This window comes from Podarcis liolepis (assembly GCF_965112155.1).
Source record: "Podarcis liolepis genome assembly, chromosome: 10".
NCBI classification, from domain to species: Eukaryota; Metazoa; Chordata; class Lepidosauria; order Squamata; family Lacertidae; genus Podarcis; species Podarcis liolepis.
Genome location: NC_139562.1, coordinates 19805772 through 19830020, shown reverse-complemented (window position 1 = coordinate 19830020; position 24249 = coordinate 19805772). Strand labels below are relative to the sequence as shown.

Below are 24249 nucleotides of genomic sequence, written 5' to 3'. Positions count from 1 at the left end.
TGGATTTTTCTGCCTGCTGTTCCATCCTCATCTTTGCCCTTCCTATAGGTCTTCCTGTCTAACTCCCTTATCCTTTTTGTAGTCAGTATAAGCTGCTCATTTGTTCTTAAGATTTTAGTTTATCTGTCTACATGGTGTTTTACAAAGCAGCATAAGCACAAGGCAGATCCCTGATCTGAAGGGTCTTGCACACCGCTCTAGCATTTTAAAAAGTAAAATAATGCTGGTGGTGTTAGTTCATTTAAAGTTCTCTTTTTTAAAGAGAGGGAGGGGAAGCTCCAACGTGCCGCCAAAAATCCACAGGAATGATAGTACTAAATAAAATCCATTGTGTGCCCCTGGGCAAATTAAGATAGTCAACTTGGGTATCACTAGCACTGCATTTTGCCACACAACCACCCACCCTTTAAAGCAAGAAAACAAAATTTAAGTTTAAAAGGGGGTAAGATAGGGTTGTCATATTTAAAAAAGTGGAAATATGGACATAAAAGTTGCTGAGATTCACCCAAAGTTGTTGAGCTTCTTCAAAACAAAAAAGAGTTCTTGAGCTATTTTTAATGAAATTCGACAAAATCTACACTTCCAACATGAGCTGCTGTACAGATTATCCCAGGCATTTCAGCGATTTCCGCCCAGACACTGTTTATGAGGATAAAATACCAGCTATGTCCAGGAAGTTGCGGACATGTGGCAACCCTAGGGTAAGAATTTGAGATTTGGCATCTTGCCCCAAAGACCTAGGGCTTGGAGTCCCTAGGCCACCCCCTAACAAGGCCTCTGGCACCCACATTGGTTTTTAAAATGACTACCTCCCTGAATAAAGCTGTGTTGTGTTCACACATACTGTACTGGCCTGAACATAAGCCTCACTTTTTTTCCAGATTCTGACCATGAAAAGTGTGGCTTAAATTCGCGACCTTACAAAAACTGGCTTTTACGAGATTGCTGCTGAAACAGACATACGCTAAAATGGAACGGGTGTGAGTGCCTGCAGAATTTTAAGGGAGCGGCTTATATTCAGGTATTGTCTTTTTTTCTTTTCCCCCCTTGAATTTTAAAGGTGCAGCTTATATTCGGGTGCTGCTTATATTCGGGCCAATAACAGTAGTAAATCTGTCCATGCAGTTACGGGTCCTGTGTAGTTCTCCTGACATCCTTGGTGCTCTCCGGTCACAGAGAAATTTCTTCTCCCCAAACTACTGAGAGATTTGTCCTTTTTCATGAGTCTGTTAACAAAAGACTTTACGTGCCCCCCCCCCAGCCTCCAAGCCCTTTCTAATTTCAGACACGGCCCATTGACAGTACATTTAGTCAAAAAGGAAAGACTAGAGAGATAGGGAGGGAGAGATAGCGTAATCTTCCATCCAAGTGTGAAGAGCAGACCTTTCGCACTTCTTCTCCCTTCCCTCCCCACTTGGTTGCTGGGAGTTTGCAGCAAGAGATATTTCAAGCTGCAGAGTGTTATATTTCCAGACAGCTCCCTCCTCACCAAACCTCTGACTGAAGTCATGCCTGTAAAGTGAAGTGACTTCTCTGAATCTGCTCCTTGGGGGCCCAATGAATGGAAGAAATGTACCCATAAGAAAAGAACATGAAATTAAACTCCAGTGGGAGGGCTTAGGGGTTGACTGTGATGGGAAAAGGCAGGCCTTCCCGCTTTTATTAAGATAAACAAGACTGGCAAAGGAAACCTGCATATGATGCCTTCTTGCAAATCACAAGAGACCCGAAAAAAGTGGGTGGGGAGGGGGCCGGTATATCATGCAACTGGAGGTAATCTTCCTTGGTGAGAGTGTTGCTGAATTATTTAAAGGAGTGTGCAGATAGCATTGATGTTGAGATGGTTGTCAAATTTGTTCATATCTGCTAATATCTAAGGGTATTTTATAATGGAAAAGAAGCACTGCCCGCCACAAAAACCCCACTACCCTCCCTTTCACCTGAGCAAACCAGATACATCCTTCACACCAAGTTCCCAAACAAAGGTTATGTCAAGCACCAACCAATTTAATCAGTCTCCTTTGCTGAGCTATCACTATCGGTGGCTGCTTCTTTGCATTTGTCGTCAAATTTCATAGAATTGTAGAGTTGGAAGGGACCCTAGGGATCATCTAGTCTTGGGGTCAGCAAGGCTCACTGGGCATGGGCCGGATCACTCCTGCAGAGATCCTCCGTGGGCCGGGCTGGCGCAGCATGATGCCAGAAATCACATCTGCTCATGTCCACGGTGCCGGAAATCGCTTCTGCACATGCCCAGATGCTGAAAATCAGCCTGCGCAGATGCAATTTCTGGCATCAGGGCATGTGCAGAAGCGCTTTCCGGCGTCTGGGCATACGCAGGAGCGATTTCCGGAGCTGCGGAAGAGAGTCCCCGCGCCGTGCTGGTTTAGCATGGGGAATTGCCGAATGGGCGGCTCACTTTGGGGGCAGCTCATGGGCCGGTTAAACAGCCTCCGTGGGCCGCTTCTGGCCCATGGGCCTTAGGTTGCTGACCCCTGAATTCTAGTCCAACCCCCTCCAATGCAGGAATATGCAGCTGTCCCATACAGGGATCGAACCTGCAACCTTGGCATTATCAGCACCATGCTCTAACCAATTGAGCTATCAAAGGAATGGATCTCTAAAAACTGAAGGTATGCTGGGACTGAAACAAGCTTCTCTATCCTTTCACATGTAACAGTCCAATTTTTTGGGCAAAAATTGGCTTCAGGAGAAGAACTAAGGAAAATGGGGTCCCCTCCCCACTTTTTCCCTGAGCCTTCACATCTCTACGACTCTTTCCTCCTGGGAAGCGAGTGGTTCCTCTAGGACCTACTCAATTTCTTAGGAGAGGCATGTTCAGCCCTTGAGTGGGTAGCTGAATGAGCCAAACACGTCTGGACCAAGCTGCCATGACAGAGGACCGCACCCTAGAGCAACCTGTCTAGACAAGCATGACCCTTCCACATTTAAGGAAGCTGGCCACAGCCAAAGCTGATTAAGGACACAACTTCCATAGGGACTCTCTCTGGATGTGCTATGTATGAGCACAGGAAGCTGCCTTGTGCAGAGTCAAAGCACTGGTCCAACTAGCTCACCTTTCCAGCATTTCGGACAGGTGTATTTCCCAGCTTTACCTGGATCTGAAGCTGAGACTTCCTGCACGCATGCTAAGCAGACACTCTACCATTCCGCTCTGGCCCTTCCCTGCCATTTAAGTGCTAACTATACTAGCAAGCTGAAGACCGTTCCCCTGAAGCCTGACCTTCGTATAATATATGGGGAAAGGAAGAACTGCAGCCAGATTTGCTAAATACACCAGGCATTTAGAGTCAAAGCATGTAGGGGCTAACTATATCAACCTTCTGCACTTGGCATTTCCCAGAACACAATTTGCTGGCTTAAGAGACGTTATGCTATTGAACTGCTTAGAGGGTATACATACATTAGGGGCCAGCAAGCATACACATGCAGTGATTAACACGCCTTCCTGGGGAGTTGAGAGTCACCATGCAGAGATGCTAGAACAAGTTGTCCTTAAGCGATACAAAGCTCTGTTCTCCCAGGGCACTGGTCCCTAATTGGTGGGTGTATGGCTCTCATTCAACGACATTTGACTCTTGTTCTGAAATCTATGCTGCATTTTAAGAAATATACTGGTGCCAGTTGCAATTCCAGCCAAGATCCCTGGGGTTGGCCCTCTGTGGATGTTGCTTATGAGGTCCTGCTAACTGTAGTATAGGAAGGACAGAAGGTGTCAAAATGCCCTGTAAGTCCCACAAGCAGCTATGCTGGTAAGGCTTATAAAATGGTGCTGCTGAGTGTTGCCAGCCATTACGGAATGGTATGCCTACACAGCAGGAAACAACCATTCTATTCTCCTAATGTTGATTGCTTCTATGATTACAATGCCCATCGCTGGAGAGATGGCAGGCAGGATGGCTCACTACAGAGGCGGATTTAGGGCAGTGTGACTGGTTCCACTGCCACTGAGGACCTTGGTAATATGCCACCCTGTACAAGACCATTTGAAGCCCTTAAGTCAGGCTTTGGGAAGGAAGCATGAAGCTCTGGCAGGGTCCTAGAGCCCTCCCTATCTCCTTCCCAAAGCCGGGCAAGCGCTTAATGGGCTTTGAGAAGGCGCCCTTCTTGACAACCACACTGTTCACACTGCCGTAAATCTGCCCCTACTGCCACACTGAGAACAGAGCCTAGGGGGCGCCACAGGGCACTGCAATTAAGATGCCGTGAATTGAGCAGAATGGAAGGTGAGAGGTAGTGGAGTGCTCAATTTTGGCCTCACAGAAATTTGAAAGACCAAAGTCCACCCTGTTCATCTAAGAGGCTATGTTGTTCTTTGCTGCTGCTGTGCTTATTCTTCTGGCTGCTTTCAAGTTTCTCTTCTACCTGTTGTACATTGGCAATTTGTAAATCAATCGTTTTAAACAACTGGATTGAAAGCTGGCTTGGGGGGCCTTTTGACAGAAAGGTGGGATATTAATGTTTTGACAAGCTGTAATGGTTTGGCCGCAAGGCTGCTTCTAGCACCAGCTGCAGCGTTCATTTTCCGCACCCCCTGCAACATTGCAAACAGTGCCGGATTTACGTATAAGCTAAACAAGCTATAGCTCAGGGCCCCACTCTCTTGTGCAAATGGCTTTAGATACCTCTTAGGTCCATAAATTACCATATAGCAAATATTCAACACAAAAAACAGCGACAATTTGTTGTTGACAAAGGACAGCTGGACATATAAAGGGCCCCATTACCTTCAGTAGCTTAGGGCCTCATCACACCTAACTCCAGCCCTGACTGCAAATATTTCCCCGTTTCCATCTGACTTAGGATTCATGAAGAGGGAAACCACAAATACCATGCACTGTGGCGGCTGGGAGGAGAAAGAGAACCACATATACAGGTAAAAAAGTGCAAATTTTACCTGCAACATAGAGGCCCATTTTAAAGCTAGGGCTTCAAAAGGTTAAAGGCCATTGCCCTAAAAAGCATATGAAGAGCCCCGCTGGATGAGACCAAAGGTCTACCTACCTCAGCATGGCAGCCCAAAGGTCTACCTAGTTCAGCATGGCAGCCAACCAGATGCTCATGGGAAGTCATGAAAAATATGACACCCAAAGTAAGCAGGGCCAAGGCGGAAATAAATCCAAGGATGCTCACTACTGGAAATTCATATTTGCGTGGATGTGTCTGAACCCAATCCAGGCTGAAGTCGGTATACGCTACACAATTCTCATGACATGCTCCTCTCTTTTCCCCTCGCCCACCATGTGAGAATATAGCCTCCTCTTTATTTAGGGAGAATTCTCCAAATCACTATGCAAGCACTGCCCTGGTGGCATCCAAAGTTGATCTGATAATCGGCTTGAGCCAAAGGTCTCAGGCTACAGAGCAGAGGCCACTTGTTTTTCAAGTGCCACTAAAAACCTCCTTCAGTTTCTTTCGGAAGCAAAGAGTCCTGCCTGCAAAATCCCAGACTCTTCAAAACGCACGTGGCATCGATCAAGCATCACTCGGCACGACATGTGTACACAGCATTATGGTGAGCAAGGGGGGCAAGTACAACTCTCCCCAGTACGTTTTTAGCAGGTATTGCTTGGCAGCAGGGACAGTGTTCCATTTTGGAAGGGTAGCCACGCCGGTCTGTTATGAGGACAATGAAAAGCCTCCTGGCACCTTAAAGACTAACAAATGCATTGTGCCGTGAACTTCTTTTGTGGCATGATAAAACTTAATTCATCCATTTTTATGTGCTTTTTAAAAAAGAGCTCGGACTCTGGCCTGCCACCTAACTACACTGAGCAACTCATGTACTCAGCATGTCTTTGGGAACATTTGTTTAACTGAAGTGCTGGAACCCAGGATACGAGGGGACAGAGTCCTGTGCAATTTATAAGGACTGGCTAGGATTGGTCTCCCAAGCTGCTGTGGAAACTCTCTTGAGGGAGGCGAGCAATTAGGTCATTGTGCGGGCAGGGGTATAGGAAAGGGGGGGCAGGGGGCGGTCCGCCCCAGGTGCCATCATGGAGGGGGGTGACAAATTATCAAGGAACAATTACTGCCCTACTAGGGTGGTTCATAAAAAACTTTTTTTTTTATAATGCCTGCTCCAAAGGTCTTATCTTACTGCACTAGGGATTATATAGCTACATATGAAATTTCATGCATATCAGTTAATATCTCGACCCTCCTCCACGAAAACAGCTGTTTACTTGACCGTTTTCCTATGTCGTGAAGGCTGAAATTTCAGCAAAGCACATGCCTTTGCTAGACTCTTTAAGGGCACCTGCTAAAAGCATTCTTCTTTAAGCAAGCATACCTAGATGCTTAGGAACTTGAAGTAATTTTAATCTTAATATTTTAGCTTTTGTATGTTTTAAAGTAGGATTGTTAATTTTTTACTGCTTTTTTAAATTTTAAATTTAAATTTTTTAAATTTTTTACTGATTTTACTGCTGTGTTTTTTGTTTTGTTTTGGTAAACCACTTTGAAGGCTTTTAAAAATAAATTTTATTACATAAATAAACAATAAATAAATATAAATAAAATAACACAAGCCAAAACACAATCCATCCTGTAGATTTAAGTATCTGTCACCTACTTGTTATCAGAGGCTCAGAATCCACATTCCTTTGTAAGAAAATATGAAATAATGTAAAACCATCTTTGCAGGCAAAATAATAATAATAAAAATCAAATCAATGGGGGGGGGGGTTTGACAAGAAATTTTCTGCACTGGGTACCACCTGACCTTCCTACGCCTCTGTGTGCAGGATCTCTGGCCTGCCTGGATAATGATGCCCAACCAGCAGACATCCAAACTACTACCAATTATGGTTTTCAATGCTTCACTTCAAAATGCTGGAAAGTTGTCCAACTCTTGATGCAGATGTCCTAGACAGCAACCATTCTGTCTCCAGCTTCCCACTTTCCCCCCTTTTTAATGTGCAAATGGAGCACACGGTAGTCGTTTTGCAATAGAGTGGTGACTTACGGATCACCAAGAAGGGCAGGACGGCACAAATAAACATAAAATTTTCATATGCTAATGTATATAGCAGGGAAGACTGTGAAGCATGTGACCTGTTTGCCTGCTCAGTCTGAAATCCAAGTGCTAGCCATTGATGGGCTGTTTCAGGAACCCTTCAACCCTCCCTTTCTTAGAACTGCTTTATCTTAAAACTGCACTGGAGTTAGACAGCCCTTCAAATAGAGGATTTTCCTCTGTAAAGCAGGAAACATGGCCTCCCTGTTTTGCAAGCTCAGGGGCATCTGGGTTGTAACTAGTTGCTGGATACCTGCCCTGGCCTATGCAAAGAGTGGAACACACGAGAAGGATTGTGCATGTTCTGGGCTTTTAAATGGCAGCCCCAACATCTTGCAGATCTGCGCCATTTATTCTGCTGGTTATGGATTAGGAAGCTTATGGTACAGCGACAGGTGTGTAATGGTCAAGGGGAGAGACAATAAGTTACATAAGGCTACTGCAGCACACCCTCTGATCACTGGAATGCTATTCAACTCCTCGGGCCTTCAAGATTTCAACACACTTTCCCAATAAAATCTTTACACATGGCATCTAGAAACTTTTCAAAACATACGCTGAAAGCCTTGGGAGTCAAGTTTCTGCAGTTTTTGGTGTTTAAAAAGGTAACGGTAAAGGTAAAGGTACCCCTGCCCGTACGGGCCAGTCGTGTCCGACTCTAGGGTTGCGCGCCCATCTCACTCAAGAGGCCGTGAGCCGGCGCTGTCCGAAGACACTTCCGGGTCACGTGGCCAGCATGACGAAGCTGCAGCTGGCGAGCCAGCCGTTTACCTTCCCGCTATTAAGCGGTACCTATTTATCTACTTGCACTTAGGGGTGCTTTCGAACTGCTAGGTGGGCAGGAGCTGGGACCGAACGACGGGAGCTCACCCCGCCACGGGGATTTGAACCGCCGACCATGCGATCAGCAGGTCCTAGGCACTGAAGTTTTACCCACAGCACCACCTGCGTCCCCTTTCGGCGTTTAGGTAGAAGTAAAACACCAGCAGATGCAGAGTCCTGCCTTACAGACAAACACACCTTTAGGATGAGGGGAAAATCTTAGTGCACATTCACCCCAAAGAAGTCCTGTGATGGTGTGATATAAGGCCCAGAGAGAGTCCTTTCGACCAGTTCACTGCAGATGCTACACCAGAGGCACTCCAATCCATACCCTCAGCACAACTCCCTCTTTGAAGGCTCAAAGCTTAACACTTCACCCTGATAAGCCAGAGCTCTCCCCCACCCCCAAATGTGAGATCCAGACACCTTATCTCAAGATAGCAGAAAGAAAAGGTCATTCTCTGCTAAGTGGTGAGATTCTCACCTTGAAAGCTTTCCCTCTGATTGGCACAGAACACCCAAGGTTATGGAACTTTTAATCAGACGCCTGCATAATTACCGAATCATTATTAATTATATCAGAGGGCTCCAAGGAAAGGCAAAGCAAACAAAAGGCCTGATGGAGTCTCTCCTGTTGTAGGAAAGAATTAGTAATTACAAGCCAGAAGTGCACTCAAGAGTAAGGGAGCAGTGCCACGGCTGGCGTTCCGAGATTTGAGTGTGACAGGCATGCTAAGAGAGGGAGCCCTTTCTCCCGGGGAAGGATGGGAGGGGCACTGCGGTATACAGAAATAACTCATACGTTCCCGTGGCTAGAAGGCAAGGGTGGTTAATCTGTGCCCCTTCCAGATGTTGCCAGACTACAGATCCCATCATCCCTGACTGGGCTGGCTGAGAATGATGGGAGTTGTAGTTCAGCAACATCTGGAGGGTTGCAGGTTAGTCACCCCAGTGTAAAATGTAAGACCACTTCAAGAAAAAGGGCCACCTGTGAACTGGAGTCCTGCCTCTATCTTTTGTCATAATTTTTTAGACATCCCTTCCTGACATTCTGGCTTCTGCTTCTGTACAAGGGGAAGCATCTGGGGCAGAATGCCCCTGAATAGCAGTTTCTGAGGATCATGAGAAAGCTGCTAAGCTCATGTCTTGCTTGTGAGCTTCTCATAAGCACCTGGTTGGCCACTATGACAGCAGAATGCTGGACTTGACAGGCCTGTGGCAAGAAGGACCTGACTGCAACAGCACAAGCTCCACTTGCAATTCCTGGCCACTGGGAATGTTTGCATTTTTAACATTTACTTGTTTTGTGGTGGGTGGGGGAAAAGAGTGGCTTTGCTATACACTTCTCAGCAGTTACCTTAACTAGCCTCTTCAGTGCACATTACAGTGGTACCTCGGGTTAAGTACTTAATTCGTTCCGGAGGTCCGTACTTAACCTGAAACTGTTCTTAACCTGAAGCACCACTTTAGCTAACGGGGCCTCCTACTGCTGCCGCGCCGCTGGAGCACAATTTCTGTTCTCATCCTGAAGCAAAGTTCTTCACCCGAGGTACTATTTCTGGGTTAGCGGAGTCTGTAACCTGAAGCGTATGTAACCTGAAGCGTATGTAACACAAGGTACCACTGTACTGTTTTAAAACCACACAGATCCAAGGCTACATTTGTGATGTGCAGGTAGACAAGGGTACAGAAATAAGATCTTGCAGTCGGTGTAGCTGTTGATGCAACAGCACTTAATTTGTCACAGCCTAACAGTGCTCAGAATTAAAACTGTAAGAACAAAGAACGCCTGAAGTCTAAATCGCACCCGCTTTCTTGAAAGCTGAATTATATTTGGAAAGTGGCACCCTCACCCCCAACACCCATTTGCGGTATTCCAAATTCTGACAGCCCCACTGCAACTGGAGGGTTGATTTGTTTAATTTAGACCATTTATATATCCCACGTCTCCATATGCTCGAGGCAGCCCACGAATAGATACACAACACTCCATTTAAGAACAGCAGCAACTTAATAGACTAAAAAAACCTAAGCAACGTCAGAGTAACACTTGTGTCTCAGTGACAGTTCAAATCATAATGCAATAACTGCCCAATATAGTAATTCAGTCTCATTTTACAAGGTAGGCAGGCTCTGCCATGTTTCCTAAAAGCTGCTGGGGGAGACACAGATGGAGATTGCTCCATAAACATGAGGCTACTGCTTTAAGGCCCTGCTACTTGCTATGTCATGGGTGGGGAACCTCAGGCCTGGAGTTCCGAATGTGGCCCCAGGTCTCTCTGCATGGTCTTTGGGACTCTGTCCAGGCAACACACATCCTTGCTATACCTCTTAACTGGCCCTGCTCTGCACCCTCCTCTACTGATTTCATGTAACTGGAATGTGTCCTTGACCTGTGATAAGGCCTCTGGTTTGTCAGCATGGAGAGTGGAGAATGTCTGGCCAACCTTGCTGGCCCCAGAAGGTTGAGCATGGGGGACTGTGGCCAGGATGCCCATGCCTGCTATAGATATTCAACAACACACAAAGAAGTAATGCAGAACAGGGCCCTTTTAGACTATCTTAACAGGTGGTACCAAGCAAAATATCGAACAAATTTTTGGTTACCGTCAACATTCCTGTGGAAGAGATTCTGGACTAGATTTCTGAATAGCAGGGGGCCTACAGGAGACTTTCCTAACATATTATTGTTGCTGGGAGAGCTACCAGAATTTTGATCATCTTTTTGGGGGGGGGCAGGGGGAGACTTTTCAATTCTTAATTTGTTAGGCATTAATCAACCTCCTCTGTTGTGTGGGGGACGAGGCAGGAGCAAGGGCTGCCTGGACTCACAGAGCTGCTGCTTTCATAACACTGATCCATCACACAGAGATGTGAGGGCAGGCAGCAATCTGGGCCTATTCAGAGCTGAGCTTTCTTCACTTCTTGGACTGCCAGACACCCAGAGGCTAAAAAACCCCAAGTGGGTGATTAAGCACCCCCCCACACACAATGTACTTCTCCGTTTCCCACCGCACAATACGGCTGAACCATACCTGTTGAAGATATCGCTTGAGACTTTCTGCAGGTATTGAAGTGCATCTGCTATCTGGTGAATAGTTTCTTCCCTGTGGAGGTCAGGCTGGATGAGGGGAACAGAGTACGTCTGTCCCTCAAGGAAATACTTCCGGGTCACAGTAGCCATTTTTGCCTGAGAAGACAACCAACAGCTTGTTAAAAGTTTATTCATTTCCATGTCAGCATCCTGATTCCTGGGAGTAGAGTTCTGTTCTAGCCTCCCCACACCTGGTGCCCCCCAGATGCTATGGACAACAACTTCCATCAGCCCCAGCCAGCATGGCCAATAGCCAGGGACGATGGAGTTCTAGTCCAACAACCAGCTCCAAAAGGTTGCCTTGCCAACCCCCGAGTTTTCTAGTGCCATGCAACGCTCTACGGCAGAAGGCTTTTGATAGCGTTGATTGTTACCTCCAAGTCCATCCCTCTGGACTTCTAGAGGGTCTGGGATCATAAGCCCATGGCAATTATTTCAAAGATGCAAGAGCAGATCAAATTCACAGATGCAACTGCATTAGTGAGTTAGTTGGTTTTGCTCAACCTCACACCCTATGCACCAACTAGTGCCTCTAACCATTATTTGTACACAATATTAGTAATTGCGAAAATCCAAGTGCTGCTACATGAAATTAGAGCTCCCCGATTTACTCCTCTGCAGGGCCTGTACCAGGATATGGGGACTGTCAGGCTACAGAGGATTTGGGATGGGGAACGCAACCCTTCATTTTCCACTGGGTGCTTGAGAACATCAAAGTGAACCTTAGGGGCCCAGGCATTTGGTCAACCCAGCAAACCTCTAGCACCAGCTCCACTCCTCTAGAAGCACGTGCCCAGAAGTCCAAGTGGGATTCATTTATTACTAGGAGATGAAGGCAGACTGGTAAGACAAAAGGGAAAGGAAAAAGCTTAGGCCAACAGAGCCCATCTGACAAACTGGAATTTACTCCACCACCTTCTGAGATTGTTCCCCCCATGAAGAAGTGATAAAGAGAGCATCAGACAGTGGGTCATAGGATTTGGCAGCTCCATCATCAAAATAAGTCAGGAGTGTTGAGCAGTATCAATTCAAAACGACAGACTGGCAGGAGAAGCCAGAAACACCCTTGAAGTTGCGATTTTTTTTTTAAAATGAAAAGTTGTCAAAGAGGCTTTTATCTCCCCTTGTGACAGACAGAAGTGGGCCAAGCAGTGGCCCATTTTGAGAGGGCTACACCTCACTTCCAGATGAGAAGTAGTAGGACAGCAGGGATGTCAAGTAAAAGAATTGGAACGCTTTTTTGGAACACATCTAACCACAGTGGGCTTCCTCACGTTGAAAAACAACAGCAACTTGTGCTGAGGTTCTGGAAGTAGCAAACACAAGTGGGAGATATAGGAGTGTATTTAACCTTTTGTTTGAATGGACTCACAGAGAGCAGAATCAGCCATTTTGATCCCACTTGAGACAATTTTTTAGCACAGTGTCCAAGAGGGCTTATGTGCATACAAACTGTCCATGTAAAGGTTGCGTCTGCTTGGCTAGCTATTCAAGGATCTGAGAAAGTGCAGGCACAGCCTACATGGTATAACGAGTCCCTTGTAGAGAGATCTCAGAAACTTTTGAGGACAAGAACTGGCTGGACCCTGTCTGATAGTTTCTGTGATCTGTTGGCGCACCACAATCAAACCATTACAAACAAGGTCGCCACCTTTAGGCAACAAATTCACTGCAATTTTCTAAAGATGTCCTCTATGGACTGCAAAGAGGATCATCCACAATAGTATTTTGCTGGTGGTGTTAATCTCAATTTGTACTGATAATTTTGAGTGTTGCATATTAGTACAGTGGTACCTCGCAAGACGAACACCTCGCAAGACGGAAAACCCGCTAGACGAAAGGGTTTTCCATTTTGGAGGCGCTTCGCAAGACGAATTTCCCTATGGGCTTGCTTCGCAAGACGACAGCCCATAGGGAAATATCCGGGACAGCGGGGAAGCGCAGCGCGTCTTCCCCACTGTCCTCGGACCTCCTCCGAAGCCTGGCGGCGGGGCGGGAACACCTCCTCCCGCCGCCGCCAGGCTTCGGAAGGCTCCTCCGAAGCCGGGCGGTGGGGCGGGAACGCCTCCTCCCGCCGCCGCCGCCGGGCTTCGGAACGATGCTCCGAAGCCCGGCGGCGGGGAGGGAACACCTTCTGAAGGCGGGCGGGGGGCGAAAGTCTTTGTTCCCCCCTGCCTGCCTTCCCGGGAGAGCGGAGAAACACAGCGCGTTTCTCCGCTGTCCCGGACGGCTTTTGAAGGCAGGCAGGGGGGAGCATAGACTTTCGCCCCCCGCCCGCCTTCAGAAGAGGTCCTGGACCTCTTCTGAAGGCAGGCGGGGGGCGAATGTCTTTGCTCCCCCCTGCCTGCCTTCCGGGGGAGAGCGGAGAAACACGCTGTGTTTCTCTGCTGTCCCGGACGGCTTTTGAAGGCAGGCGGGGGGGGGGAGCAAAGACTTTCGCCCCCCGCCCGCCTTCAGAAGAGGTCCTGGACCTCTTCTGAAGGCGGGCGGGGGGCGAAAGTCTTTGCTCCCCCCTGCCTGCCTGTCCCGGAGGGCTTTTGAAGGCAGGCGGGGGGGGGAGCAAAGACTTTCGCCCCCCGCCCGCCTTCAGAAGAGGTCCAGTCTTTGTCCCCCCTGCCTGCCTTCCCAGGGGCTTTTAAATCGCCCCGGACAGCGGAGAAGTCCTCCGGTGTCCCGGGGCGATTTTAAAATGCCGCCCGCCAGCATTTTAAGATCGCCCCGGACAGCGGAGAAGTCCTCCGCTGTCCCGGGGTTTTTTAAAATGCTGGGGGTGGGAAGAAAAGCCCTTGTCCCCGGACCTGGTCTAAAGGCGGTTTCCCTAGGAACGCATTAATTGATTTTCAATGCATTCCTATGGGAAACCGTGCATCGCAAGACGAAAAACTCGGAAGACCAAGAGACTTGCGGAACGAATTAATTTCGTCTTGCGAGGCACCACTGTACTATGAATTGTCCCTGCTTCCCTAGTGTTTGTACTAGAAGGAGTTTAGATCTGCTACCAATTTGTGATTGTGGGTACCTGTACCATTCACATGTTTTGTAATGTTCACTGCGCCACAGATAAATAAAAGTGCTCTGGACGAAGAGGAGGGAGGGGATAGCTGTCACAAGCCCTTCACGGTAGCAGACTTCAGATTTGAAAGTTTTGTGGACACAGAAAACATCCAGAAATTCTGCCCAAGCTTTCTTAAGCACACCCACAAATGCTGTTCCTTAGTGCTCTATTAGCAGTTTGATATATGCGTGTAGTTTTTGGAAAATGCAAATCCTTCTGAAGCTACACTGCCATTCTGTCAAATCCTATCTGCGTTGCCCAGCAGATTATTGGTCCTCTTGTCTGTATTTGCATCCAATGGGGGAAAGCATTATGTATTCTGTCCTGAAGGAGCACAAATCAGATAGATAAATCTTTGGAGAGTGGAGGATAAACTCTTGATTCAGCAGAGCTATTTGAGGGTGGAGATGTGTTGATCTCCAAGTCAAGCAACCTTCAATTTGCATTTATTTAGAATAAGCAAGGAGGTGGCAGATACCTAGGTAAGACAAAATGAAGAAGGGTTTTTTTTGGGGGGGGAGAGAGCTGAAGTCTATTTATACCCTGCTTTAATTAAACTGTGTTCCATGGTGTTATTAAGCAGCAATCAAAGATGCAGATGGTACTGATTTGATTGGCATGAGTTTCACTGCACTGAATAATAAGAAACTTGCCCCTATAAATAGGTCTAATCATCATCTGATGGGTGGAAGGAAGAGCTTGGGGGAAAAGCATAAGTATAGGTGTAATTAGGCCCTCCAGCAGATTGCACTTCACAGGCTGTTTGGCTGTTCTCATTACCTGGCACTTCTCTAAATACAGCTTCTGTGCTGATGAGCCGAGCCTGGATAAAGATCTTAAGAACCAACATCAACTTAATTCAAACAGCTCTGGGCCACATTGACTGTCAAAATGCACTGTGCTGCAGCAAGGGAGGCCAGGTGGAGCTAGCCTCCCAAGATCTAAAGTGGGCAAGTGCCCCAACAGGGAATTGTTATCTCCAGCTGTGCCCTCCTTCCCAAGTCTCAGGATGAGCTAATTAAAGTGGGCAGGCACAGCCCATCCAAGTACACAGAGGAGCTGGCAGAAGAGGCAAACAGATCCGCAGCTTTCAAAGATATGGTGGTTATCTTTTCCCTTGACAGAAAGCCAGTAGTTCAAAGCGTGTCCCACAAGCAGGCAGCTGGAACGCAGAAGGTTTAACTTCCTGATTCACACAAGAGACAAAATGTTCACATACAAATGGTTTAAACCATGAGTTTCCAAACGGCGGCTGCAAATTTCGCCAAGGTGGACTGCAGCGTGTCTGTGAAGGATGGTGGGACAAAGATCCTCCTGAGGCCCATTTAGCTACATAATAGGTTTCCGTCAGCCATCTTCATGACGGCTTTTCTGGAATGCGTGGTTGCATGAGAGCATTACATGATAGCTTCCCCCGCGCTCAGAACGCTATAGCTATGCCGACATCAAATAGGAAACAAGAAAAGAACATAAGAAGGAAGGACCTCTGCTGGATCAGGCCAAGGGTCCGTCTAGTTCAGCACCCTTTTCTGACAGTGGCCAACCAGATGCCCATGGGAAGTCTACCAGCAAGACCTGAGGGCAACATCACTCTCCCCACCTGTAGCAACATGCACACACACAACAAAAAAGAGAAGTTTGAAGCTCAGGGACTCATTTTGAACAAACTCAGTGTTCCCCGTGGCAGAAACTTTATGGATTTCTAAAGTATTTGGTCAACTAAAACTGACTGGCTCTATCTGTTCCAGCTTGTATGTATGCTTGTTTAATTCTGTTTGTGGGTCAGTGTCTATCAGAGAAGAAAGCCTCAAATTATCTCCCATTCCATTAAATAACTGATCCTAACACAGAGAGACCCATGAGTGCTTTAGACAAGTCTTTTCTCAAGGCTTTTTCTCAATCGATTTAACAGCTCAACATTTAAGACAGGGGTGGGCAACCTGTCGTCCCCCAGATGCTGTTGGACTATGGCTCTCATCCTGGTGGGAGCTGAAGTCTAATGACAGCTGGAAGGTCACAGCTTCCCCACTCTTTTCAAATCCCTCCTTCTTTTGCATGAAGAGTATTAGTGACCTTCAAGTGCCAGCAGCATCTTCCATTGGCTGCTACAAGCGGAGTTTTCATAACCTTGTCAGATATGGTAGGCCCAGTTCCACAAGGGAGTTCAGCCATTCCTTGACCCTATCAGGGTGTTAACCTCGGCCCAGCTATGCATGCATAACCAGCAGTTATGACGGCAAGTTGAGCAGCCATGATGGATCAAGATGGATGCCACTGTTGTGTCTGTGATATGTTTGTGTAAGCTGCCTGGATCTCTGTGCAAGTTTTTGTTGCTGTACTAATTGAAATGCTGGCATTATGGTAACAGCAGCAGAAAAACAGCCGCAAAGCCAAAACAAAGGCGAAAGCATATCATGTTTTGTCAAGCGAAGGCTGGGATGTGTCAAAGTGTCCTGTGTGGAAACCCAGGGGTAAAGGAGGAGTCCCAGTTACTTTCTTACCCCATCAACAAATATTATTGTACTTCACAGTCTACATCTTAAATGGGTGTACCCATAATAAAATCAATGCAAAATTGATAAAAAAGTCCACCCTCCTGGTTCTCTTACTAATTGGTGTATTCAGGGTTTCTTTCTTGCTGTGTTATTTGCCTTGCTTTGCATGCTTCACCCAACTGGACACCACAAAGCCTAGCCTACTACCTTCGATTGGTAACTATGAATTTTATTAATCTAATATGCTAGGAAACATACAACTGCTTCACAACCAGATAAGCTGAACGGAGTTAGGAGACTGATTGCATTGCCAATACTATTCATTAGTTCATACCATTATTAAACCACTAATTCATTGCTGTGTTATATCCAGTTGTTTTAAGATGCTATGAATTTCATCATATATAACTTGCTTTATTTTCTGATATTTATCTTAGGTAACCTATCTCCTATAAATTCTATAAACTTTCATGTTACCATTAAGCTCTGAACACAAAAAAACCTAAGTGATTTGTTTCAGGTGCACCCTTGAGTCTGTGATTTTCATTGGTAAAGCTTAAAAATCCCTGTTCCCCGGGGTTGCTGCTGAGCAAATTCCAGCCAGGATTGGGGGAGCCAATGAGTATTAGTGGAGTATCAGGGTGTGGTGTGGTATGTACCAGTCTTGAATGGATCAAATTCAACACAGGGATCTCTGTTTTGTAAGGGGTGGGGCTTTTGGACTCCACTAACCTGCATATAAATTAAAAATTTGCCCAGGTATTTTATTGAAAAGAAGCTGGCACATCACCTTTCAGAAAGAGAGCAGTGAAGCAAGAGCTGTCTCACCCTCATTGTTCTTTCAATCACAATATACTTCCTTCCAGACAGATAAGTGCCGATCTTAAGGAACACCTTAGCCATTTTGACATCCTTTCCTATTTTCGTCAGTAATTGACAAGACACTGGAAAAGGCCAGCTTCAAAGCTAACTTCCCCATTATCTGGTCCCATGGATGCAAGGCACTGAGGCCTCACAGTCAGACGCAAAACTCCCTACCCCACACTAAAAAGCGCTTTTAAGAAAAAGCCAGTCTGTGTTGTTGAACTCCAACCCCCATCAGCCCCAGCCAGCAGAGCCAATGAGCAGTTGTAGTCCAACATGTGGAGGGCACCACGTTGGCTACCCCCCTTTTAGGACTTTTCTTAGGAGGTAAATTCAGAATACAGTGGTACCTCTGGTTAAGTACTTAATTCGTTCTGGAGGTCCGTTCTTAACCTGAAACTGTTCTTAACCTGAAGCACCACTTTAGCTAATGGGGCCTCCTGCTGCCACTGCGCTGCTGGAGCACGATTTCTGTTCTCATCCTGAAGCAAAGTTCTTAACCCGAGGTACTATTTCTGGGTTAGTGGAGTCTGTAACCTGAAGCGTATGTAGCCTGAAGCGTATGTAACCTGAGGTACCACTGTACTCATTTCTCAGCAATTTTCATTGGAATTTGGAAGGCATGGTGGTTATATTTCTCTATCTGACCTAAGCTTACTTTTCTTTGTATGTGGAGGGAACTAGCCTATCCACTAGCCACAGCAGATACACTCTGCCTCCAGGGTCAGAGTACTCAAGATGATGCTTCTGAACACGAGTTGCTGGAAACTGCAGGAGGTGAGAGTGCTCAGGCTTCCCCCAGGCACCTGGTTGGCCACTGGCCAGACTCAGCAGGCTCTTCTTGCATTTATGAAGGCGTGCTTGGGGCGTCTGAATGAACAAGACCACATTAGATGGCTGTTTCTCAAGTCCTTCTAGATAAAAGTAAATAAAAGCACACGCTTGCCCTACTGACGAAATACCACTGCTCCCAATTCACGCGGCACAATGAGGGTGCTGCCACACATGCACTGGCATATGCCTGGCAAACGTATGTTATAAACTATAAAATGGAAAACTGTGTTGGTAAACACACAGTGGGATGCAGACAAACACATGCCACAGTGCCCTGAATGCCCGTGGCTTGCTAGTGTAGCGGTATTCAATTTCACATTCTGTGATCTATGTCAAGCGCATGGCAAAGCAAAAACCCTTGCTACATAAAGCAGGAATAGGTTCTGTGGATAGGCTGTTGGAGAAGTTTCCAGACTGAGTTCTTACCCCTGCCCCACACTACACATGTTAGAAAAATTAATGTAAAAGAGTCATATGAAGACACAGTAGAGTCCATATCTAGATAAAGAACATGTCTTCTTCCCAAACTTGGCTTCATAGCTATTTTCGCTCTCCAGGAAATCCAGGAACTAACAGTCATGTGAAGTTGCATGAACTCTCTCGTTCAGTGTTTCAATTTTGGGAGGGGAAGCCACTTTAATGCAAAGCTGATATAGAAGTATGCCCCGCCAGTGTAAAATAGGCCTGTTTTTTAAATAGTTTTCTCCCTTCCTTTCCCATTCACGCTTATTTCCTACAAACCAGAGCACATTCCCTCTATATCTAGTCATTGCCAACTAATCTGTAGACACTGCATTGAGTACAGTGGTACCTTGGGTTACATACACTTCAGATTACATACGCTTCAGGTTACAGACTCCGCTAACCAAGAAATACTACCTCGGGTTAAGAACTTTGCTTCAGGATGAGAACAGAAATCGTGCTCCAGCGGAGCGGCAGCAGCAGGAGGCCCTATTAGCTAAAGTGGTTCTTCAGGTTAAGAACAGTTTCAGGTTAAGAACGGACCTCCGGAACGAATTAAGTACTTAACCCGAGGTACCACTGTACAGGAAACCCTATGCAGCCTGACCATGACCAAACCCATTATGCTCATCCCACCAATCTTTTACACTTGGCACTAAAGAGAAAATCTGTGCTCCTTACAAACTGAGGCAGCCCTGAGTGCTTCTGTATTCTTTCTCTCTCTCTCTCTCTCTCTCTCTCTCTCTCTCTCTCTCTCTCTCTCTCTCACACACACACACACACACACACACACACAAACCCCAAAGCTGCAAGGAAGTGGGTCTTAATAGCACCTAGCAATCGCCAGTAGGAAACACCCCAGTGGGAACGGCTGCCAAGGGACGTGTCCTATTTCTTCAGGCCCAGCTTTTTATTTGCCCTGGAAATCAATAAGCTAGAAAATAAAGGCAGGTTGAGTTGCTTCTGGACAAAGATTATCTCAGGATGGGGTCAGCACCGAGGTTATTAAGAGACAAAATTGCTTTCCAGCACTAAAAAACAATTTGCTTTGCTCTCCTGCTCTGCAGCCAAAGAACACAACCTTGCTGTTTTCTTAACAGTTTACTCTTGGGAGAAGGAAGAGGAACGCTATAACTCTTGTCCATCCTCTTTAATCTACTGCAAGTGTGTGCTTTATACCTGGAAGTTAATCAGGCTGGTTCTCAATGAGAATAATAAAGATGCCACAGAATACCCATGCCGCATTTGTAGGAACTCGATTGTTTAGTGTGGCAGCACCTGCAACTTTGGAACTCCCTGCCTATTGAGATCAAGCAGGCGCCTTTACTGTACTTTTAAAAACACCTGATAAAAACATTCTTGTTTAGGCAAGCCTACCCAGATGCTTAGAAAGCTGGGGTGATTTTAATCTGTTTTAGTATTTTAACTTTTGTATGTTTTAAAGTATGGCTGTGATTTCCCCCCTCGATTTTATTGTTTTATATTTTTGTGAACCGCTTTGAGGTTTCTTACAATCAAGCAGTGTATATCTTTTCATTAAATCAATCAATCAATCAATCAATCAAATAATCAATCAATAAAATAATAACTAGCCATGTCCCATCCCTTATTTGAATACAAGGGTACATTTAAGCTATGAAGCATAATAAGAGTCTGGCATATCTCAAGCATTTGGGGGGGAACCAAAGGACAGTATGATTTGCCTTCTTTGCTCCATATTCACTAAAATCCCCATTACTTGCATGGAGCAGAGAAAAGAACTGGAATCTGGGGAATCCCTGTTTTTCTGGGATGGGATGATAACCCTGGTGCTCCTAAAATTCTGCCAGTCCAGGCAGCTGCCTGTTGAGCTGTGATAAAGCTAAAGAAAGCTGACAGTAAAAAAAACAGATGCCAAATTTGCATTTTGGGTTTTTTTAAAAAAATAAAAAATTCACAAGCTACGGCTAAGTGAGTCAGGAAACCTCCAGTTCAAATTTCTCAGCCATGAACTCACAAGCAGTCCTTAAGAAGGCCATTATTAAGAGGATAGTTATACTAGCCTAGCTTTCCTGGTGGCTATAAGGATTACAGAGATAATGTGCATGTAGTGCTGTAAACAACCCCAATTTACTACATTTTATTATTTTACAAGTCAAGTAAGTGCTGTCTCTCATTCATTAGGCAAAAGGTGAGCATAAATGCTCCCTTGAGGCCTAAATGCTCCCTAGAGAACTACGTGAGATTTAACCATTTAAAAAAATACTTTCCTGTATTCAAACAGATCTTTTTCCATTCCTGCTCCCATTCCTATGAAAATTTCAGCACTGACTATACTTCAGCAAAAGTGTTGAGCTATTCCACCTATATAATTACCTTAAAGTGGCCGTTCTTGAGCAAAGGAACTTCAAAGGGAAAAGCCAGCATGAAACCATGAAACCACCCATAACCATAAAATGTGTTATGCCTTTCAGGCGCCACAAGACTCTTTGCTGCTCTTTCGGAAACAGACTAACATGACTACCTACATGGGAAACAATACCCCTTCTCCCATTCTACAAGAAAAACATTTCATGCTGTGAAATGTTTTGTGAATACCCGAAGATTCATTGTGATAAGAGAGTATGGAAGATGCTGCCCACTTCTACCCTAGTTCATCTTGCAAGCAGCAATTCATTCATATAACCATGAGCTTCCATCCCTTTAATGTTGCTTCTCCTGGGGTCTTCACAACTAATGCCTGTACCTTTGAGCAAGAAATAAACTGACTTGAATCCAGCTGCCAAGGATGGGGCATTAAATGAAGTTCCAACAAGCACACTTGACAAGTGTTAAATATTTTGCTTCAGCTGAATGGTTTATATTATGTTGATGCATGAGATGAAATGCGTCAAAGCTTTTGACGTTTTCATTAACTTCTCCAATTTGGAAAACATACATTTTACAGTAGCAGACAGTTACAGCAGTGTGCTTGCAAAGGTGCAGCCTCACTCAGGTTTTCTGCCACTCTCAAATGGTATCTGGGAAGAAAGTATTGGGTTTGCATGCTCATTCCCTGCTCATTCCCTCGTTGGGGAGAAAAGTGAAAGATGGAAAAAGAAAATCACACATTTACGTAAACGTGGGGATTCCTTGAGCCTGCAAGATGAGATTTGGCATTTCTTGTTTGGACGGTGTGAGACCGTGGTGCGAGAGAACACAAACCCCCAGGACCCACAAGACCCATGCTGGCAATCTCCCCAGAAAAATCCAAGGGAGGAAATATAATCAGATGGATGAATCAGAGAACGCTTACCCACAGTATTGGCTGCTAGAGACAGCTGACCTACATAGGCAATGAGAGCTCTGCAGCATTATGAAGGTAATCTAAAGCTGCACGTACATTTCCCTGCCAGGTAGAGTAAAACAGCTGCTCAAAGGGGGGGGGGTTCTACTTTGATTCAAAATATGGAATGTTTATCACATTGCCAGTGGCTGCTTTTGCATAATACTAAGCTATGGCCCATTTTAGTCTTGGTTTGTTCAACATACTGCTATGAGGGTTTGGGGGTTTGCTTGCTTGCTTGCTTTTTTGGAGCAGGAGTAAGCTGTATGCCTGAGCCCTGCTTCTAATTCCTGGATCCAGCATAGATTCAATTGCTGGAAGACAAAAGGCAAGAGTGGAAACTTGAGTTATGTGAGCTAAAAGCTGGAAGAAAAAGGGGCAGACTGAAAAGGCTGAGAGATAGAGCCATGCGCGATTTCCGCTGAAATCCAAGGCTATGGCTATAGGAGAAGACAGATCATCTTGGGGTGTTAATGCTGTGAACCCCTCCATCAGGGGCTCAGGTAGTAAATAAACCATATATCATAAAGACACCACAAACTTCACTGTACCTCATTCCAAAGGAAACATCAACCTTAGGATAAGCTCCTAGAATACCTGGAATCTCACACCCCTCAGAGATTGGAATGGCATGCAATAATACTATGAGTTGTCCCACAGACAAGTCACATCTTTTTTCACTAAAGCTTTCCCTGTTTTCCAGCAGCTCTTGCCCTTGGCCATTGTAACTTGATGAATGTTTAGGGTGGGGTAGCTAAACAAACCATGGTTAAGTAAGGCTACCGCTGTATTCAGACATAACACCAAACCACAGTTAAAAGTAAGCCATGAATCATATATCAGCAACAAATCATAGCTTCACATCATGGCTTGTTAGCTGAAACAAACAGTAGTTAGTCGGCTGGACTTGGTTTACAACATGATCAAATAAGCTCTGGCTTAGTGTTAATGTGCAAACCAGGCCATTGTGGCTTATTCCCAGTTGAAAAGGACATTATTTCTCCAGGCCAAAAGTTTTACAGCCCTTACCATTCTACCTTTAAGGAAATCCTTAATAGCCTTGTCCTCAGTATATATACATTTCCTTTCTGGAAGGGATATCCCCTAACACACCTTTTGATCAAAGTTTCTGCACTTGGGGGCTCAGTGGGAAAGAGGACATTATCCGCTATGTATTAAGTTGTCCTTTATATAAGCATCCCAGCAGCAGCTCTTTTGCTAGTACTTATTAATAGGCCACTCCTGAGAATATATGTATTCTCTTTGCAGGCAGTCATAAGGTCTAGTGGTAGGTGCCAATTATAATGTTTAGAAGTTAAAATAATCTTCTTTTTTTTAAAGGAATAGGTACTAAGTGGGCATGGTTAGAGGAGAAAAAACATGAGGCTACAAAATCAATACCATTAGTGTAAAAAAAAAAAGTCTAGTTCCACTAATATTTCAGCTTTAGACTAGTAAAAATGTTTTTCAAGGAACCAGGTAGGATAATTAAATAGTTGAATAGCAGAGATATCACACTTGTTAAGACCCCATGCAAGGGACAAACAAGATTTACAAAGCTGTAAATAGAGTGGACCAATGTAAGAGAGAAGCCCATCAGGGCCCCAAAAGTTGTGGGTGGATCAGAAAAGAAACAGAATAGATGCATATTACACCCGGATTTTTTCAAACACAGTACTACTGTCCCATAGTTTATGACTCACATGCTTATTAAAGTTATATTTAAGTAACTAGTGGGTTTCTGCAAATGAAAAAGCAGCTGTATTTCTAAGAAAGGAAGGGAAGGAGAGAACTGGGACCCAAAAACTTGGGTGTGGGAGAGAAAACAGTGGTACCTCGGTCTACGAACAGCCCTGTTAATGAACAATTTGGTGAACAGACTCCACAAAACTGGAAGTAGGTGTTCCGGTTAGCGAACGGTGGAAGGGCACTGGCAGTGGGAGGCCTCAGCAGGGAAAGCGCACCTTGGTTTAAGAATGCTTTGGTTTAAGAACGGACTTCCAGAACTAATTAAGTTCGTAAACTGAGCTACCACTGTATTCTGTGGACATACAGAAGAAAGGGGAAAGTTACACTCAGCAGCAACAAGTCAGCCACAATTGTAAACTTGCCAAAGGCAATGCAACAGCAGCAGAGCAGAACAGATCTGATGGAACCAGGGAAATCAGCCAACAAGTATAAAGCAACCAAAGGAGCCAAAGTAATCAATGTAAATAAGGCAACAGGAGCAAATTAGCAGGCAATAGAGCTTAGAAACAGGAGTTTGCATTTTATGGACAC

The 24249-nt window shown here is 45.4% G+C and overlaps 1 protein-coding gene across 3 annotated transcripts in view; it reads right to left on the bottom strand.

The window, feature by feature from the left end:
- The window catches only part of WASHC1 (WASH complex subunit 1), a 59117-nt gene that overhangs the window by 26774 nt on the left and 8094 nt on the right, over positions 1–24249 (bottom strand). The window contains exons 1-2 of one of the 3 annotated variants that reach the window (XM_083462050.1): positions 21021–21072; positions 10897–11051 (exon numbers count right to left, since the gene is read on the bottom strand). In XM_083462050.1, the coding sequence (XP_083318176.1) occupies positions 10897–11051; positions 21021–21071 (206 nt within the window). In that variant the 5' untranslated portion in view covers position 21072. Of the gene's footprint in view, positions 1–10896; positions 11052–11329; positions 11426–21020; positions 21073–24249 lie in introns of those variants that run through there. The other 2 variants (XM_083462051.1, XM_083462052.1) reach the window with 2 other exon arrangements.